The 20774-nt window shown below is 39.0% G+C and overlaps 1 protein-coding gene and 1 long non-coding RNA gene across 3 annotated transcripts in view; both read right to left on the bottom strand.

Moving 5' to 3' along the window:
• Window positions 1-20774, bottom strand: part of LOC134740104 (uncharacterized) — a 68036-nt gene that overhangs the window by 3756 nt on the left and 43506 nt on the right. The window contains exons 4-6 of one of the 2 annotated variants that reach the window (XR_010127340.1): window positions 6788-7045; window positions 5901-5998; window positions 4711-4817 (exon numbers count right to left, since the gene is read on the bottom strand). This is a non-coding gene — a long non-coding RNA (uncharacterized LOC134740104). Of the gene's footprint in view, window positions 1-1871; window positions 2216-4622; window positions 4818-5900; window positions 5999-6787; window positions 7046-20774 lie in introns of both variants that reach the window. The other variant, XR_010127339.1, reaches the window with a different exon arrangement.
• On the bottom strand, window positions 12659-14041 carry TCIM (transcriptional and immune response regulator). The gene has a single exon (XM_054499605.2). The coding sequence runs from the start codon at window positions 13931-13933 to the stop codon at window positions 13613-13615; it is 321 nt and encodes a 106-aa protein (XP_054355580.1). The 5' UTR covers window positions 13934-14041; the 3' UTR covers window positions 12659-13612.

Here is a 20774-nt window from a genome sequence, read left to right as displayed (position 1 = left end):
AATTCTGGTGATGCTTTCTCCCTAATTACCTCTAACACTCAACTACTTTCCATCTCTTCTTCATGTGCTCTAATCTAGACAACTATAGTAGCTGCCTATAGCATGTTATGCTCTCTACCCTCTGTTTCTTCCCCAAAATGCTGCCAGCTTGATCTTTTAAAAACACGAATAAAAATATTGATATTCTCTAGCTTGAAAGTCTACAATGGCTCTATTAGTATTATCTATAGCACAATGTAAACTTTAACCCAGCCTCAAGTGCTTTGGCCCTGCCTGTCTCCATTTCTAGCTCATGCTATCCTTTCTCCTGCTCTCTGAGTTTAAGCAACATTGCTCCAGAAAATTGCTCTAGTTTTATTGAACATGTTATGCTTTTTCCAAAATAGAATCTTGTTTTAAACTAGTTCCCCTCTTTAAAATTCTCCTTTCTCCATCTTTTGCCGGGATAACTTCTCATCCTTTTCACTGGGGCTTATAATGCAGATGAGTGTAATCTTAGTCCCCCTGTAAGCCTGTAAATCTGCAATATTTTAAAGGTCACTAAATAATTTGGAAATTGAATGATGCAAACATTTCTAAAAAAAAAAGTGAATTCTTTTTTGAATTATTGTGTTTTGTTACTGAAATTCAAACCACATTTTTTTTAACTTCCTTTTTTAAATTGTAGTTTCATTTACCACTTCAACTATATTTAGGTAAATATTTTAGGGGCATAAAGTACATTTAAATGCTGAGAAACTATCATCTAACTCCAGAGCTCTTTTCTTTTCCCAAACTGAAACGCTGTACCCACTAAACATTAAGCCCCCCATTTCTCCTCTCCTGAGCCCAGCCTCTATGAATTTGGCTACTCTAGGTATCTCATATAAGCGGAATCACACAGTATTTGTTCTTTTATGATTGACTTATTTCACTTTGCAATAATGTCTTCAAGGTTGACCCATGTTGTAGCTTGTGTTAGAATTCTCTTCCTCTTTAAGGATGGATCATATTCCGTTGTATGTATATACCATTTTTTGTTTATCCATTCATGTGTTGATGAACATGGGTGTTGTTCTCACATTTAGACTATTGTAAATAATGCTGCTATGAACACAAGTGTATCTACTCATGTTCCTAATTTCATTTTTTTAATATATTACCAGAAGTGGAATTACAGGATTTCTGTGACAATTCTACGCTTCATGTTTTGAGGAGCTGCTGAACTATTTTCCACAATGGGTGCACCATTTTACAATCTTGCCAGCAGTGCACAGTGGATCCAATTTATCCACCTTCTCTTCAATACTTCTTTTCCATTTTTTTTACTTGCCATCCTAATGAATGTGGAGCCCATACCACATTTTGTAACACAGTTATAAATTTAGGAATTAGAAGGGCTGTCATCTCATTTAGTCCTAGTCTCTTACGTTCCAGAAGAAGATGAAACCCAGAATGTTAAGTGACTTATCCCATGTCACCTATCAGAATGGGGCTAGAACCAGGTCTCTTCCTTGCCAATGTTTCATAGAGCCTCTTAGACATGGTATATAAGATTAGGGAGAAAAAAGCAGTTAAGCGTCAGACTTGGGAATACGTCAGAGCTGACATAAAATCATATATGAAATTGAGATAGAAGTCTGACTTTATACTTTCCTACCTTACGAAGTTAGACTGGCACAGAAAAGTTGGTGAACCTCCAGAGCTTCAGTTTCCTGATCTATCAGATGCATATAGTAATACTTGCCTTGTAGAAATTTTGAAAAGATTAAATTAAATTATTCAAGATCCTATATAGTCCTGAAGCTATTTAGACATTGAAAAAATATTCCTTCCACTGCCAACATCTAGCACAATTTGGGATACATGTTAGGTGCTAAACCAACACTTACTAATTTGACTTGCTTTGACATCAGGGTCTAAAACTGCTTTAGGCTTCAGATTTCTTCTGGCAATTTATTTCCAATTTAGGGTGGGTGCTAACAAAAGGTCAGAGGAACAACAAAAGCAGATGGTCTTCCTGAAGCGTGTGCCAAAAGGATTTGTGAGTGTCTTGGGGTGACGTCTCCACCCATCGCACGGCTTGGAGGCTCAAGGGCAGATCCCCAACATTGTACTGGTCCCTTCCTGAGCACTCCCTGGTGCAGACTCCAAGTCTGACAAGGAAAATGTGCTGTGATCATCCTACGGGGGACACAGCAGCTGCTCCAAGGTGGAGTCTATTGTCAAGGTCCTCCTGGTAACAAAAAGAGGAAAAGGTCTATCAAAGCATTTCCTGCCTGCGGGAGCCATGTGCTTCCATTAATTCTTTTCCCTGAGTCAGTCTGTCTCCCTCAGCTCATGTCTCTCTATGTCCACTGTCCAGAGAAAAGAACAGGCATTTTTAGCAGTTGATTTGAAAACCTTTCCACAAAGTGAGGTTAACAAGAGGAACAAGCTCAGATATTCAGTGGTATGCATCTATATATTTCATAAGGAAGCTGGCACTAAGAAAGGGTGGTTTACGGCATTTATGATTTTTCAGAGATCTGCTCATGCCTTTCAACTGCTTTGGCACTGCCATGGGTACCTGAGGATAAGAGAGATGTCTCTGCCATCCCTGCACAATCAAGAAATTACAGAAAAACCACAGTGAATATTCTCGGAATATTACATTGGTAACATTCACACATTATAGAAAAAATTAGTTAGTGATGCGAGTGAGTAAACAGTATTTCTGAATGAGTGACTGAGTTTGGTGAATCAAATTTGTTAGCCATGGGAGTCCATAAAAATATATTTCTAAATGAGTGACTGAGTTTCATGAACTAATCTGAATCTCAGTTCAGGGAAGAAGGCCTGGAGGGTGACTCTGATGAATAAGGTAAAATGTGGTCATTTATAGTGCACCCTGTTCCAGAAAAGATAATGTCACAAAGAAAGAAGACGGTGAGCATGGTGTCTACAAACAGAGCAAAGAGAAAGATAGAATTTGACAAATGCTTATCCAGCACTGTTATGATGAAAGCCCCTAAGTGCTAATATGGCAGATTGCAAAAAATGGTGGAAGAGAGTCAAGATGCCGTGGCCAACAACCTGCCAATCGGACATGTGAGTGAAGTCATCCTATATCACCCAGCTACCAACTGACCACAGATGCCTGAGAGAGCTCAGCAGACAAGAGTTGAGTTGGCCCAGGCCAGAAGAACCCAAGCTAACCCACAGAATCATGAGTTAAATTGAATGTCATTTTAAGTTGCTAAGTACTGGGGCAGCTTGTTATGCAGCAAAAGGTAAATGTTGTAGTGGTCAGTAGCTAAGAGGTCTCTGCTGTGAAGCTAATCCTTCAAACCTTGCCAAAGCCAAGGAGAAATTGCCTTCAAGACTCTTGATCTTGCTTGGCTTTCACTTATAATTTTTCCTCCTCCTTGGCACTTAAATTTTTCCCATGGATGAATAAATTAATGGTCCTACGTTATTTATTTATTTATTTATTTATTTATTTATTTATTTATTATGTTTTGAGACAGGGTCTCACTCTGTCACCCAGGCTGGAGTGCAGTGGCATGGTCCTGGTTCACTGCAGCCTCAAATTCCTGGGCTCAAGCAATCCTCCCACCTCAGCCAGGCCCCCAAGTAGCTGGGACCACAGGCACATGGCACCACACCCAGCTAATTTTAAAATTTTTTGTAGAGATGAAGTCTTGCTATGTTACCCAGGTTGGCCTTAAATTCCTAGACTCAAGAAATCCTTCCTCTTTGGCCTCCCAAAGTAATGAAATTATAAGTGTGAGCCACCAAGCCTGGTCCTTGTTCATATTGCAGGCTGTGAGTTTAGCTGGCATAAGTAAGCCTCCCCATCTCTCAACCATGGTGCCTAGAGTATTGAATTTCTGGTGTTTCTTAGCTGAAGAGCAGAGTTTTGAGTGGTTATGCCTCTGGCATGCACTTGTCCTGCCCAAGAAACCAGCTCTGTCTTATTCGTGTTGAATTTTTACAAACGTCTCTAATAGCAAAACTGAGCCCCTAAAATTGAAAGAGAAAAATTTAATCAGTTTCTTACATCAATTTAACTTTTTTTAAAGGTATAAAGGAATAGTAACTGAAATACATATGAAATCTATTCAATATATACAGAATCCTGGTCTTGACATCCCTCAAGGATGACTGAGAGTCCACATGCCAGGCTAGATAATCATTGAAGAATCCCAGGCCTCTTTGATCCTGTAAACAAGATGAGGATGTAGGTATCTTCATCTTCCAAATATATGTAGAATGAAATGACAACACTGGCTTATGTCTACTCAGCAGGATTATGTGATCATTAACAATGAAAAGTTAAAAACCAGACATTCAGATTGTTATTTTGGCCACATGGTATCCCACCCTTGCTTGGCTAATTTATTTTAGTCAATTGATTTTGTTAAGTTATTTTTCTGTGTCAAAGTAATAGGGTCTTCAGAGTTGATATGATATACATTTAGTAATTTTTTTTTCAAATTGAAATTAGATAGTAGCCAATGGCATTTGATCTCCAACAACATCGTGCAGGGCTCTATTCCACCAAGATTCCCACACTTCTTGAGCACAGATTATGAAGCCCTCTAAACTAATTCTATTCATGCTGAAATTCCTACTATATAAGGTAAGATAGATAGAATTACTTTTGTGACGAGCACAGCCTTTTTCCTCGTATATCACTTGGAGATTTTAAACCTTCCCAGCATTGCTCCCTTCCCTCCTTTCACTCACCCAAATGAAATGCCCAGAGCTGTGACATATGACCCTGAAGCTGGAAGGAGAATAGGAGAAAACAATACGAGAACTTGTTCACTTCCACTGAACATTTGAAGCCATTCCTGTATAATGAAAAGCAAACAAAGTTTTTAGTGGCAGAAATGCACCATTGCACAATGCCATTTTGACATGGCTCTTTCAGCATGAACTGTGGTTCATCCCCAGGTTCAGCTATTTAACGCTAATGGAACACTGTTGACTTAGCCCTCCTTAGAGATGCTTAAGAGACAAAAAGGGTACAGATGTTGACTTCAGAGGTTAATAAACAAATACCTCATTTTTAAGGGATATTTGTGTGTTCATGTTCAGAAAACACTTATGAGGAACCCACCCCACGCCAGAGTCTGTGCAAGAAGCTTTGCAGAATTCAACCATGAGCAAAGTGCTGTCCTGGCCCCCAAGGACCTTACCCTCACAGATATCATACTGAACTTGTGGGTGTTTTCACATATGTTGCCTTATGTTATGCTTACAACAAGCAAGAGAAAGAAATACAAAGATGTTATGAGCTGAACTCTGTTTCCCCAACCAAAATTTACGTGTTGCGGTCTTAATCCCCAGCACTTCAGAATGCAACTGCATTTAGAGACAGGTCCTTGCAAGAGGTTGGTAAGTTAAACTAAAGTATTTAATGTGGGCCCTAATTCAATATAACTAGTGCCGTTATAAGAAGAGGAGATTAGGATACGGACACACACAGAGGGTGAAGATACAGGGAGAAGATGGCCATGTACAAGTCAAGAAGAAACCAACCCAGCTGACAGCTTGATCTCAGACTTTCCCCCTCCAGAACTGTGAAGAGGTAAGTTTCTGTTGTTTAAGCCACCCAATTGGTAGTACCTTGTTACAGAAGCCTTAGTAAACTAATACAGAAGGTATTATTGTCCCTATTTCATAAATGTTAAAGTGAGGTTATGAGACATTAAGTAATTTACTCAAAATTTACACATACCTCATAAATAGCTGAGGCAGGATTAGAATCCAGGTCTTCATAAACCCTATAAACTCCTCTATTGATCTTTCTACTGCCAACCACGCTGTACGCACATCGAGCTATCCCACTATGTAACAGCCAAGACAAGGGCTAGGAAAAATTAAGATGTTTTTCTTAGTGAAATACTACCTTTGGTTGTTTTCTTCCTTACCAATTTCAGGTGTTCTCTGTTCTTGGTTTCAATCTTTCTGTTCTTCTGCCACTCTCCCTGTATGATTAAAACCACATGATCTCAGTGGAAGATATTTGCTGTTAGGAAGAAAGTGCTTTGTTAAATGCTGGTATTCTAGTTTATAGAAGTGACTGCTAGTGATAAGTGCTACTCATTCTTTTTTTTTTTTTTTTTTGACAGGGTCTCACTCTGTTGCCTAGGCTGGAATGCAGTGGTGCGATCACAGCTCACTGCAGCCTCGACTGCCCAGGCTCGAGGAATCCTTCTGCCTCAGCCTCACCATGCTTGTATTTTTTGTAGACAGGGTTTTGCCGTGTTGCCCTGGCTGGTCTTGAACTCATGAGCTCAAGAGATCCTCCTGCCTCGGCCTCCCAAAGTGCTGGGATTACAGGCGTGAGTCATCACGCCCAGCCTAATTCTTATTTTTTAAAAGTCAAACTTCTCTGGACTAAGAAATGAATCTCCATAATAGCAGGCAAGTGGTAAATATATTTAGGCAGAGATAGCCCTTACATTCTTTGGAAAAATGTGTTTTCATTGCTGCAACTGTATGCTTTATGGGAGCCTGATGGGAGTTAGATAATGATGTGATCATTGTGAGTTGGTAGGATTTCTTAAAACAAATAAAATTTAGAGCAAAATCAAAATGATAGTATTATTTGAATTAGAAATAGTAGGAATAAGGTATTCCACAGTAAAGTCCTAGTCACATTTTGCTGCAGTTGTTCGGTCCAAAAGGTATTGAGGCCTGCAATATGCCTGGGGATACATGGATGAACTGAAATGAGCCGTGTCCTCACACCGTGCACAGTTTGTGATTTTAATCTAGGCCAGTGCTTCTCAATATGACCGAGCAGCAAAATCACCTGGGGAGTGATTGAAGCATGGAGCTGGCAGGTGTCCAGCCCCAGAAACTCTGAATCATTAAGTCCAAAGGCCTGGATTTTTAAAAGTCCCCAAGGAGACTGTGATAAGAGTAGGCCTGGAAACAGTTGCTCTGTCCTAGGTATTCTGCAGTGTCAGGGGAAGATGGGCCTAGACACAGCATTTCAGATACTGTGGCTGCCAGTACCCTTCAGGATCAGGATCACTGGGCTTCTCTGGAATCTTTCAGATGATAAAACCTGGGCATAAATAATAAACATAGACAAATTGCAAAAAAATTTAAAGGATAGGTAGTGGTAAGAAACAGTAACTTTCTTTTTGGTCAAACATACATGTATCAGGGTAGATAAATATCAGACCAAAATTCAAGAAAGAAAAAACCCAGAATGAATTAATTAACATAAATACATACTGTAATTATTCTCCTGAAAATATATTTATTTTTGGAGGGTATCTGTATTAGTCTGTTTCTACACTACTATAAAGATACTACCTGAGACTAGGTAATTTATAAACAAAAGAGGTTTAATTGACTCACAGTTCCACATGGCTGGGGAGGCCTCAGGAAACTTGCAATCATGGCAGAAGGTGAAAGGGAAGCAAGGCATGTCTTACATGGTGGCAGGAGAGAGAGTGGTCAGGGGAAGCTGCCACTTTTAAACCATCAGCTCTCATGAAAACTCTCTCACTATCACAAGAACAGCATTGGGGAAACTGTCTCCATGATCCAATCACCTTCCACCAGGTCCCTCCCTCAACATGTGGGGATTACAATTCAAGAGGAGATTTGGGAGGGGACACTGAGCCAAACCCTATCAGTATCATTTTCAATTAATGACAGAATTAATATGGTAAAACAAATTCTACTAATGCCATGAAATCAAACCCTCTTTCTTGGTCTTTATGTTATGAAATGCTACCAACAGAAGTGCCAATGTAACGTAAGAAATGGTTCCATATATCTCATGTTCTTTATAGTTGACTGTAGAGCTTTGTACAAATACCTAGTCCTAAAAACAATGCCTGAAGAGTTTGGGACTAAGAATCTCTATTTTTAAAACTTTACATATGAATGCAATTCTCACCAACAGTGAAGATTGTCTCAGTGACTCTGTCATTGCTTGGCTATGGAAGAGATAGTCAAAATATTGACAGCCAGCCAGCCCTGGCACAGGCACCAACCAACCAGAATGCAGGCAGGCTATGAAAAAGCAGAGATATACATACAAAAACTGATTTTCCTCACATTGTGCCTTCAGCAACCACTGGCTAAAGATGAAAACTTTTTAATTAGGCCTTTATCATACTTAGGAGAAATTCTTATCATATATGCAATACCAGAAAAAAATCCTATCACGTAAGGTGGCACAGTTGCTATTTCCCATTGATGTAGAATATAAGAGCTGATAAAGGTCACAGACATCATCCATCTGGTCTAGCTGTTTTTTTTTCTTACAGATGAAACCCAGAGATAAAAAAGGAATTTGTCTAAGGCAGGGCCGGGAAAAACCCCAGAATTCCAGGCTCAGTCTGGGGTTGTTTGCTCAACATGATGCAATTGTCCACAGATGAGGAAACAAAAGCTCAGGGAAAAAAACTGATATACTTCTAGTAGGATTATGTATCTGTAGTGTGTGTGTGCACATGTGTGTGCATGTGTCTGTGTGCACGTGTGTGTATGTGTGTGTGCATGCTTGTGTGTGTGTAAGGAGTACAGAGGGGAGAAAGTAGCTACACTAAAAGTCTTCTGATTACTCATCCACTTTTAATTTAAACAACAACAACAACAACAACACTGCTAAATCTTACTGGCACAGGATGCTTATTTCCAAAGCTCTGTAACATAGTTTTGCCAGTACTTTGCTGAACCATATCCACTGTCAATGTGTATAGACATTGAAATAGAACACATTTGCATTACCCATGATAATCACTTAAACTATCTGGAAACTGTTTGCAGAAGAGTTTTTCAAGAGAAAAAAAAGAGCTTATAACCATTTATTTATAATACTTGTTAAATAATAAGACACATTATAAGGATCAGGTATAGTCACAATTTCTTAAGTATTTAATTAGGCAATATATTAGTTTACTGTTTCCACAATCTGGCCTCACAGTGCTTTTCTTCATAATCTTTTACTTCTGTTTTATCTTCAGCTGCCACATTGCTGCCCACTGTTATTGAACTGCAAAGGTCCTCTATAGCTTTTCATTCAGTGTGAAGCTACAGAGTTCTGCAGAATCTGACCAAGTTCAACTGCTAGATGGTGGATTATTTTTCAAGCTATTAACCGTATCTTTTCCTAGGACCCAATACACAGTAGCTAGACAGTAAATGTTACTTTTAATGTTTCTCTATTACCTCCAGAATAAAATTAATACTTACGCTTGTCATTTAAGACCCAGCTGCCTTTCTTTTTTTCAAGGTGGAGTCTCGCTGTGTAGCCCAGGCTGGAAGTACAGTGGCGCCATCTCGGCTCACTGCAACTTCCGCCTCCCAGGTTCAAGTGATTCTCACGCCTCAGCCTCCCAAGTAGCTGGGTTTACGGGCACGCACCACCATACCCTGCTAATTTTTGTATTTTTTAGTAGAGACAGGGTTTCACCATGTTGGCCAGGCTGGTCTGGAACTCCTGACCGCAAGTGATCTGCCTGCCTCGGCCTCCCAAAGTGCTGGGCTTACAGGAGTGAGCCACGGCACCCGGCCCTGGCTGCCATCCTAATTATTAGCTGGGAATGCTTAGGCCTCTAGTCAGACTGAACTGCCTGGAGATTCTCAAATACTCTTTCCTGCCTCCTTGTCTTTGCAAATACTATAGACATAGGCTGAAATAAAAATTTTTCTCTCTACTCCCCCAACTCCTACTTTCAAACCGGGAAAATTCTCTGTGGAATTTGCTAGGGTTTCCTCCAACTGGATTAGACCTCCTCCAATTCTCCTGCTACTCCCCAAACACACACTCAGACATACAGACACAGGCACACACAAGCACACGCACACATGCGCAAGCACACACGCACACACAAACACAAACACGCGCGCACACACACACACACATAATTCCTGCCTTATGCTTCCAGAGCATTCTGTCTAAACTCCCATCACACTTCTCACCGTGTGATACCCCTTTTAAAAACCTTTCCTGTTCTTCTGATATGGAGAACTAGGATCCATTCTGGCCATGGAGGCTCCCACATATGGGTGCTTACTATATTTTTGTTGCATGAATGGGTAAGATACAAATGCTGCCCTGCCTCCCACATCTGTTCTGCTGGGAATCCATACAGGCTGTTCTGAGAAACCCTCATGTGGAGTATAGAAAGGTCAATTAAATACTCTGAAAAAACATGCAATCCCCAGGCCATGGCTTCATTATTAGTTTACTAGCAGATGAAACTTTCTAAGGGAATGTCAATTGTGTACCCTGGTTACCCTCCGATGATGAGAAAAATATAGTCAACCATACACCCTGGACCCCTTTCTCAGAAAATCCTATCTGCTAGACAAATCCCCCTTTGCTGTGGGCCAGGGGATGAACTGAGTGAATAAAATATTGAATCCATGGTTTCTGAGTTCCTTCAATGAACAAACTAAGACCTAACGCCTTGACTGACTAGAAGAGAGCTTACCTGTGGCCTTGTGTTCCAGGATGCTAATACAAGTGTTATTTTAACTGCAGCCTTGAAAGCCTATATCTAAGCACATCCTTGATACAATTAAAACCATTAAACTAAGACGCTTTCCCCATGTAGCACATGTAACAAATAAATAGACAAACATACCCAGGTCAGAAAAAAGTGATGCTTCAGAGTCCAGGCCTTCCTGTCTTCATGACTGACTAACATAGAAGTGTCATTACTTAAAAGAAAAAGAGAAGGTTGGTTTCTCCTAAAGAACCAGTATAGTCTAGTGGCTGGGAATGAAGGCCAGAGTTCCTGGATTTGATTTCTGGAGTTATTAGCTGCGTGTCATTGACCAAGTTACTGCACCTCTCTGTGCTTCAGTTTTATTACTATATTACACACACACATGCCCTTAGCATTTATGTCATGGCACTAATTAAGTGATGTATTAGTAATGCACAAAAAAACACTTAGAAAATTGTCTGACTGAGAGTAAATACTCAGTGAAAGTTATTATTGTGAACTCATGATACAAATATGATTAATGAGCTATTTAATCTTTGCTGCTTTTATTTCTTCAATTACAGTGAGATGTCCTGAGATATATTTGTTTATCGTTGTGCCATAAATTTCTAAACTGAACCAATCCTCCCTGTTCTAATGATGTTTATTTTCACCTCACATTAAGTAATGAATGTATTATGAAGCTAAAAATCATCCTTATGCAATTAAATTGATTCCAACTTTTGTTCTCCACGAATGGTAAAGACAACATGTTTGTGATAATCTACTGGATGTGTTATTATTCTCCATACCATTGTGGAGTGCATCCAAATTGCTTTTTAATTTGTCTCCCATGTTACAGCCTTGAAATCAGAAAATAACGTAATATACTGCAAGAAAACAACTTAATACATGCTAATGTGAAAAGAGGAGAAGATATACTTTGTACCCTATTGAAAACAACAGTGGCAGAGTAAATAATTATGAGTATATATAATACACTTAACCCTTGAACTACATTTAGCATCCAAGTGTGCTTCAATTTTTGAATAGAAAGTAAAGATTTTCACTGATGGGCCCTATCAGGAGGAGGAAGTTATTTCTAGCACACGCAGCAAACATCAAGAAAGCTCAGTTCATAAGGATGGGAAAGTAGGGTTATGGAACCGAGGGCCTCTTTACAGCCTTCTCTTTCATACTCCCGTAACACAGCACAGGGAAAATGAAACAGGGAAAATTTCTATGGAATTGTCTAGGATGACCCCAGCCGGGGTTAGGCTTCCTCCAATCCTCCTGCTACTCCCCAAACCCTTTTTTTTGTTTATAACTTTTTTTGGAGTTATAGCTGTCTCTACAAATCTCGTGAAAATTATCAATATTCCTCCTAGAAAAATGCACACACACACACACACACACACAATTTTGCATATTAATGCGTTATCTTCCTGAATGCTCTCTTGGAAAGAACTCTTTTTTAATAAAGTGATTTGCATTATCTTCAGTGAATGAGTAAATTACTATTTGAAAATAGAATTTGCCATTTGATTTTCTTTTTAAAAACATAGTATTTATAATCCTGACTTGTAACCCTCCCAGCAGATGTGAGGTAGTTCACTTGTTTTGACTTACTATGATCAGCATTTTGAAAAACACTTTAGGTGTTTCTAAAATGCTTAACTTCTGGAAAAATTTTATTTTTGTTAGGAAAGCATAGCAGGCATTTATGTATGCTGTCCTAGAAACATTTTATTATAGTTTTAATGGGAAATAAGCAAAGAGATAATATTATTTCTATATTTGTTCCTATTAAACAAACAGTAGTAACACACAGAATCTTGGTCATCACTCAGACTCTAAACCCAAAACATATTGCTTGGGAAAAATAGATGTACACATGTACATAGCTACTGTAATTATAGAAGAAATTTTTCAAAAGTATGAAGACAAAGCCTTTTAAAACTCATCCTTAATGGATGCATAAATAGCAATGCCAAGGAGTCAATCTATGAATTTCTATATCTATATTTTATATTTTAAGATTGGGACAGAGAAACTTCCCAGATATTTGATGTAAGAATTTGTTTTGAAAAAGTTTGGTAATTAATATAAAGCTACTCTAAAATTAACTTTTATTGTTAGAGACACATCTTTAGAAAAGTTTGTAAATATCAACATTTACCATCTTATTTTTTCCTTTGAGACCAAGCATCACAGACCAAAAGCCACAAAGTTTATAATAATTTATTATTGTTGCATGACATTTGCCAGTAAAATAAATTATAGAAACTATAGTGTCTTTATAAACTATTTTGTATATCATATTCACTTCCTAATGCTTACTGCAGTGACTGTATGAAATTTAATTAGATTACGTTTTAGCATTAGTCAGAAGATTTAAAAAATATATAAAATGTTTTCACAGTACTTTGGATTTATAAAATACCCCATTATTTTAACTTTTGTGCAACCTGTTTGAAATGTATAAAAAACCTTTTACAAACCAAAAGGTGGCGTATGGTTTTACTGAGTTGCTGAAGACATCTTACTTTCTTGAATTTGTACTTAACATCCATGTGGTGCACTTTTTCAGGCATTGTAATAAGTGCAAATAAATAATCAATTATTGATTTCTAAAAATCTATACCAATAGACAATATTCAGGCTTGGCAATATTTTGAACGTTCAGATATAAAAATTCAGTAAACAATTTATGCGTGGTATTTTCTCTCCCTGTCCTCCCTCTCCCTCCTCCCTTCCCCTATCTATTTGGTTAAAAAAAAAAAAAAGTTCAGCTTCAATTTAAGTCCTAGGGCCTGACAAAGTGACCCTGGATATATGTCATCTCCAGCCATCTGTTTCCTTTAGTTCTCATTACATCTGTCCAGGCTCTTCTATCAGCATCAATCCTTTCCTGCAGGGACGGGAGTTTTCAAATCCTTGCTGAAAGCATTTTGTTCTTCACTGTAACAGCACAGGGCATGAAATTGTTTGGAGTCTTTGTAACCAGTCTGTTCAGTCCTGGTCCCTTTCCAGTCCCTGTCCCTTTCCAGCCTCTGGAGTCCTGACAGAAGAGAAGCTTGCAAGGTAGCAGCAAAATGCTGCATCTGTTAGAATCTCACAAACTCACTTGGTCTTTGAATGTCCATTCTTGGATAACGTCCTTATCCATCCTCTTCTCCTCAGTGAACTTTGATGGAATATTTCCGCAGCTTCAGAAACTGGAAAAGCTTGTCTTTTGTCCTCTTCTTCAAGGCCATCAGGGCACGTGTTTTCTCCTCCACATCTTGATCTATGGCAAAAATGATCTTGGCCCTCTCCTCTGCTTTCTTGTCTCCAGAGTTTCTGAAGAGCCTTTGTAGTGATTCCTGGTCTATGTTTTCAAAGATGTTGCCCACGGCTTTCTTACGAGAGGCTGTGTCGAAGTGGTAGCCATGGATGGACGGGCTGACTCGTAGCGACGTGGACATGATGATGGCTTGGTGGCTTCGCTTTGCTTTCATCGATGTGGGGATCTTCCGGAATTCAGCTCCCAGGCTTTCCAGAGAGTCTGTAGTGAAATCATTCTGGGACTGCTATTTAAAGTGTGAACAAAAGCTCCAGGCTCAAATTACACTGGTGACATCAGAGTGATCTCCAGGAAGAATAATCACAGAAAGCCTTAACAGTTGAGTTGCCAATATCCTGTTCTTGTGTAAAACGTTCCTAAAAGCTGTGTTCAGTAATTAGGGGCAGGGCTGTGAGTATTCATTTTACTTCATATGTGGCAGTAGGATAATACAGACCTGGGCCTTCCTTTAAGAAAATAGCTGAATACAGGAAAATGCAAAGATAAGACATAAACGAGGTTGCTTAGACTCTCAAATCTTCCCAAACGACAGCTAGAACAAGGAGTTCTGCTAACCACAGGAAACCTTTCATTCCCAGAGAAGTAATTAAAGTGCACTGCAAACATTTGGCAGTCCGCATCAGTGCCCTTTGGACGTCCGTATCAGGGGCAACTCCAGAGCCACTGAGAGAGAGCTGAGCAATCAAGGATAATAATTTGGGGTGTGATCAATTCTAGGATGGGATTTTACATACAAAATGCTGACATGACACAGCTTGAAACGGTGACTTTTCAAAGATTGTATACAAGTGCTAAGTGTCACTGAAGACAATTGTAATTTGAGTGTAGTAATAATATGAATAGTAGAGGCTATCTCCTTAGGCTTGTGTATACATCCACAACAATATAGTAATAATATGAATAGTAGAGGCTATCTCCTTAGGCTTGTGTATACATCCACAACAATATAGTAATAATATGAATAGTAGAGGCTATCTCCTTAGGCTTGTGTATACATCCACAACAATATAGTAATAATATGAATAGTAGAGGCTATCTCCTTAGGCTTGTGTATACATCCACAACAATATAGTAATAATATGAATAGTAGAGGCTATCTCCTTAGGCTTGTGTATACATCCACAACAATAGCTATCAAAAAAGCCAGCAGGAAAAGTTAATCAAGTGTTTTACGTGCACAGTACCCAAAATGAACGAGGTGATCTTTTGTTTTCAAATTTATTTTGGCATTACCCAGACATAGAGCAATAACTTCTTTGGAAGCATATAAACGTGTTCTTCCTGTCTTCCACAATATTCAAGCCAGCCAGTGTCCTCACTGACCTATGGAGTTGTCATATGCTAAATGTGAGCTTCAAAGGGTCCTGGAGATTCTCTTTGTGGATCTTACGCCTGGTCCACTTTCTAGTCCTTTAAGAAAGCAGGACGGGTCTTTTCATTTTTCTTTTTATCTAGTCAGGTAAGATCTAGAAAATGCGCAAAGGGAGACACCATGGGGAAGGTACCTCACTAGGAAATTAAGTTAGAGACTCTCCTTATATTTTAATTCATTCATTCACTTACTCATTTATCCACTCGTTTATTTAATCAATATTTATTAAAGGTATGTTATTAGCCAGAACTTTTTGAGGCATTGGAAATGAAACAGTAAACCGAACAAAACCAACCAAACCAAACCATGCAAAGAATCCCTTTTTTACCTTAAAGAAGTTTATGTTCTACTGGGAAATAGACAATAGAAACATACATTTATAATATATATCATGTCAGAGTAAGGAATATTATGAGTAAAAATGAAGCAGAGTTGTACAGGAGTGGAAGGAGAAGGTTGAGATTTTCCTAGGATATTCAGGCACAGCTTCTTGTAATGAGACATTGTGCAAAGACTTGAAGGTGGTGAGGGAGGCAGTCAGCTATATGGATATCTGTAGGAAGGGTGCTGTCAGAGGAGCAAGTGCAGAGGGTTGAAGAAAAGAGTGTGCAAAGAGTGTATGGAGAACAGCCAGGGACCAGTGTGGTCAGAGCAGAGTGAGCAGGGCAGAGTGGGAGGAGATGAGGTAAGAGCGAGTAGGCAGTGGAAAGAGGGCAGGAGCAGGCTGTGTGCAACCTCACAGGCTTTGATTGTGGATTTAGCTCATACACTGTAGGAGACAGGTAGGCTTTGGAGAATTTGGAGCAGAGAAATGGCATAGTTTTCCTTATAATTTTAAAAGATTACTGACACTTCTTAGAAGAGAATAGATTTCAGGGAAGCAAGCAGGGAGTGGGGAGCAGGAAGACTAGTCAGGAGATGTTCAATAATCCAAGAAAGAGAGGATGAAGGCTTCCACTAGGGAGAATGTGGAGGTAGTGAGAACTGATCCAATTCTGGCATATTGTGAAGGTAAAGCTAAGAGGATGGCTGAAAAATTAGATGCGAGGAATGAATAACAAACAGGAGCCCAGGCTGATCTCTTCTGAAGGATGCCTCCTTGAAAGACATTTCTAGGTGTGCCAGTGGTCAACTCTCCAACCATGCAGTTCATGTGTGTTCCAGTTTTTCCAAGGGTTCCAGAAGAGCTTTTGTTCTGCTGTCTACGGCTATGGATTTACAGGCCTATATAGCACACCTTTGTGGCAGCATCGTTTCCCTTGCTAAATTAAAAAAAAAGTTATTATTATGGCAACAAGGATTTACTGAGCTTTTATTATGTGCCAAGCAGAGGACAAGAGATTCACAAAACCTCTCTTAATTATTGTCATAACTCAAGGATTTATCAAAGTTCTCTCTTTTTTTTTTTTTTTTTTTTTGAGACGGAGTTTTGCCCTTGTTGCCCAGGCTGGAGTGCAATGGCGTGGTCTCTGCTCACCACAACCTCCGCCTCCTGGTTCAAGTGACTCTCCTGCCTCAACCTCCCGGGTAGTTGGGATTACAGGCATGCACCACCATGCCAAGCTAATTTTGTATTTTTTTTTTAGTAGAGACGGGGCTTCACCATGTTGGTCAGGCTGGTCTCGAACTCCTGATCTCAGGTGATCCACCCGCCTCGGCCTCCCAAAGTGCTGGGATTACAGGCGTGAGCCACCATGCCTGGCCTCAGCCTTCTTATACTATGTTCTTTCTTGAAGTGATTCTTATGTGGGTTCATGCTTTTTCTGATACCCTACTTGTGGATTACTCCTAAATTTCGATCCCTACCTAGCCCTGGCCTCTGAAGTATAAACTCATTTATTCATCTAACTAATCAATACAAATATATAAAAATATGTTATACATATTCATTCTGTTATAAAATAAATCTGGCTATGATCCTTAATAACTCCTTTTCTTTCTCTCCATATACATAATCTATGGCCAAGTTCTGTCAGTTCTATCTAGAAAATGTTCCCAAAGCCATCTACTTTCTCTCTATTTTCATTGCCATTTATGCCAGCCCTTCATATGGTGGATGCTGTGATGCGTGATCCAGAATTCCCTTTAAGATTTTCCCAGGTGCTCAGCTATCAGCCCTCTTTGGGGACTGATATTACTGAAGAAGTTTACGTCACCTAAGGGTACCGTTTTTCCCTTCCAGGTGCAGCTATATCCAGTGACTGATCCACATGGGGGTGTAAAATCCTGCTCTCCTTGTCTGTATCAACTCTAAGGGGTCATCTAAACTTCAGAGCACCTTTCAGGGTAGGCTGAGATCTCCCTCTGTCCAATCCTGCATCTTTCCCATCTGCAGGCATTGATCCCAACAGCACTCTACAACCAGTCACCTGACTGCTGCTCTGCATCTCAGAGTTTGCTTCCTAGGGACCCCAGCCTAAAACACTGTATCATCTCTCGCTAGACTAAGATCAAGGAACTCACTTTCCTGGTGTTCCTGATTTGCCTCTTGCCCCAAATTCCCTACACAGCCCCAGAGCCATATTTCCTAATAAGCGCTCTGATTGAACCACTCTTGACGTAAACTTTGCATGACCTCTTTGAACATGACCTGCTATGTCTTTATGCCTTCAGATTCCTTGGATACACCACATTCATTCCTGTGGGGAGGATTTGCATATCTTTTTCCTTTTTCTGGAATGTTCTTTTATACTTTTTGTCTCAGGTAGGTAATTCCTGGTTATTCATACAATCTCAACTAAAAGCTACTTGCTCAGAGAGGCTTTCCTAATTCTTGCCAACATACCCATTACTCTTCCTTAGTAGCACTTTGTATTAGAGTTTGCAAACATACCTTTATTTGGGGGATTCTCATTTAAAGGCTCTATCAAGAGCAGGGATTGGATTTACCTTTCTCACTATGTTCAAAGTTCCAAGGTCACTTAATAAAAGGATTGTTTTTATAGTAATGTTAAATGACAGCATATGTAATTATATTTAATTCTCATAATGACCCTTTGCAATAGGAACTATTGCAGATCTTAAGTCAAAGATAAGAGAACTGAGGCGATAAATGGAATGATGTAATAAATGGAATGATGTCCATGTTTTAATCCCTGAAATTTATGAATATAAGCAAAATGGAACTTTAAATAGCAAAAGAGATTTTGCAGGTATGAACAAGTTAAACATCTTCAGATGTGGAGATTTAGCTTGGATTATCTGGGGCAGCCCATGTAATCATGAGTTCTTATAAGAGGGAGTTAGAAGGTCAGAAAGGAGAGAAGATGCTGGGTTGTTGTCTTTGAAGATGGAGGAAGGAGCCGTGCTCCAAGGAATGTGGACAGCAGTTAGAAACTGGAACAGGCAAGGAAACAGATTCTCCCCTAGATCCTCCAGAAAGAACAGATTCCTGCAGACCCATTTTAGACATCTGGCATTCTAAACTATAAGATAATAAATTTGTGTTGTTTTAACTCATTAAATTCATGTCAGTTTTTTACAGCAGCAATGGGAAAAGAATATACTCCCCTCATCCGTCAGCTGTAAGACAACCTGAAGCCAGGGCTACTTGACTCCAAAGTCCATGATCTTAAACTCTATCCTGCATTGCTTTCAAATTAGCTGCAAGCTCTGTCTTCAGAAAGTCTGGATTATATTTTTACATGACATTGAACAGCTCTCCTTGAGTACTGCCTACAAGCATTCAGATGAATTTGAGAGATTAAGGAGTTTCAAAATTGTTTAGAGGACAAGACCATCTGCAGGGAAACAATGTCAGTTTCTGTTTCCCAGAAATGTGACACATGCCCTAAGGTTATGATTTGCTGATCCTTTTTGCCAAAGGTAACTCTATGTATGCTTGGAAAGATGTTTACTGTTGCCATCCTGTTCTTTCCCTTCTTTGTATAAATATTTTCAGTGAATGATGTGGATAACAGGATCTAAAAAGATATTCGCAAGATTCACAAATTGCATGTGGACACCTTACGGAATTGTGCTTTCTGCAGTAAAGACAGAAGATAATGAAGGCTGATTAAAAGAAGCAGCTTCTGGTCTAGCGTATTTTCTTCTGTGCATCAGTTTTCCTGTATTTGTTCATTATACAAAGAGATTTAGTATCTATTTGCCAGCAATAAATGAGCTTCATTAGTTTTGTGTCCAATAAAGAGATTTGAGAAAAAAAGATAAAGAAGAAAACAAAAATTTATTAAGTTACTAGTATATCTGGTTTTCTACATATAATAACTAAATGACTCTACAACCACATTGGAGGTAGGTATTATTGACCTTAATTTTCAACACAAGCAAGGAATTGGACTCATTGAGGCTAAACAATATGTCTGTGCTAAGTGTAAAACCTGAATTCATTTCCAAAATTTTTTTATATCTCCAAAATCTTTTCTGCCAGGAGTTTCCTGAATCTTTGTTGCTCCTCTGTTTGCCATGCACTGTGCCTTAGGTTTATTACCTTTTTAAATGAAAAATGATGGTGCATTCTTACTTATAGCTTTAGTCCATGGTATAGAAGCTGGTACATAGTGTACATCCAATGAACTGTTATTTAATTATTACATTAATAGGTAAAAGAAATTAAGTGCACAGAATTTACGTTGATGCTGTCTTTGTGCACTAGTTTACCTCTGTGGCAATTTCCTGAATGCGACTGGAGTGTAGAGGCCAGCGATCTGAAATTTGTACTTTAAACATGAGCTGAATTATCCCTGGACATTTTTGCTTTAACACAAAAAAATTCATGCTGTGTTCAAATTTAAAAAGCACTTTCACATATATTATCTCATTTGACTTTCACTACATCACTGGTATTATCTTCATTTTACAGTTGAAAAAATATAAGATTACAGAAGTTAAATGAGTTTTCCAAAATCTTAGAGCTAATTAAATGAAGAGCTAACCCTGGAACTTTTATTTTCTAACCTCAAATTCTGTGTTCTTTTCTATCGTGGCATAGCTTCTTCATTATACTTATTATCTATTCATCTCCTACAGTTTAAAGATTCTACTGCAGCTTTCTTCCATTTGTCTTTTCATGAACTTATTCAGTGATTTATAGATTTATTCACAAATATTTGTTGAATGCCTACTCCATGTCAGGCATACATTGAGAGGGAAATGGACATGGCCCTTGTATTTGTGAAACATGAGGTCTAAAGAAGGAAAGAGACTTTAAACAAATAAGTAAACTTGTAATTATATGAAGAAAATGTTTATACATGCTAGCGAATGAAAATCATCCAAAGACATAAAAGAGAAAACAAGGCGAGGCTTCATTTAAATTGGTCGGGTCCTGGAAAGCCTGTGAAAGAGCACAGCAAGGAGCTTTGGAGATGGAAGGAACATCCTGTGCAAAGGCCCTGTGGTAGGAATGAGTTAGAAGACAGAAAGGCAGACATAAAGACAACATACATGGGGAACAGAAACAAACGAGGAGAGTAGAGGAAGACGAGGCTAGATTGGCAGGCAGAAGCCGAATGCTGCAGGGCGCTGAAGGCCACGTTAGAGATTTAAAATGTTATCCCAAGTGCAAATGGCAGTCTTTACAAGGTTACAAGCATGGAAGGAACACTGCTCAAGTATTTAGATTTTGTTTTCTTCTGAAGTCACTTTGCTCACTGAGCTTTCC

This window comes from Pongo pygmaeus, chromosome 7, assembly GCF_028885625.2.
Source record: "Pongo pygmaeus isolate AG05252 chromosome 7, NHGRI_mPonPyg2-v2.0_pri, whole genome shotgun sequence".
In the NCBI taxonomy this organism is placed as follows: domain Eukaryota; kingdom Metazoa; phylum Chordata; class Mammalia; order Primates; family Hominidae; genus Pongo; species Pongo pygmaeus.
The sequence above is the reverse complement of the archived record's forward strand: the minus strand, read 5'-3'. Positions and strand labels throughout refer to the sequence as shown.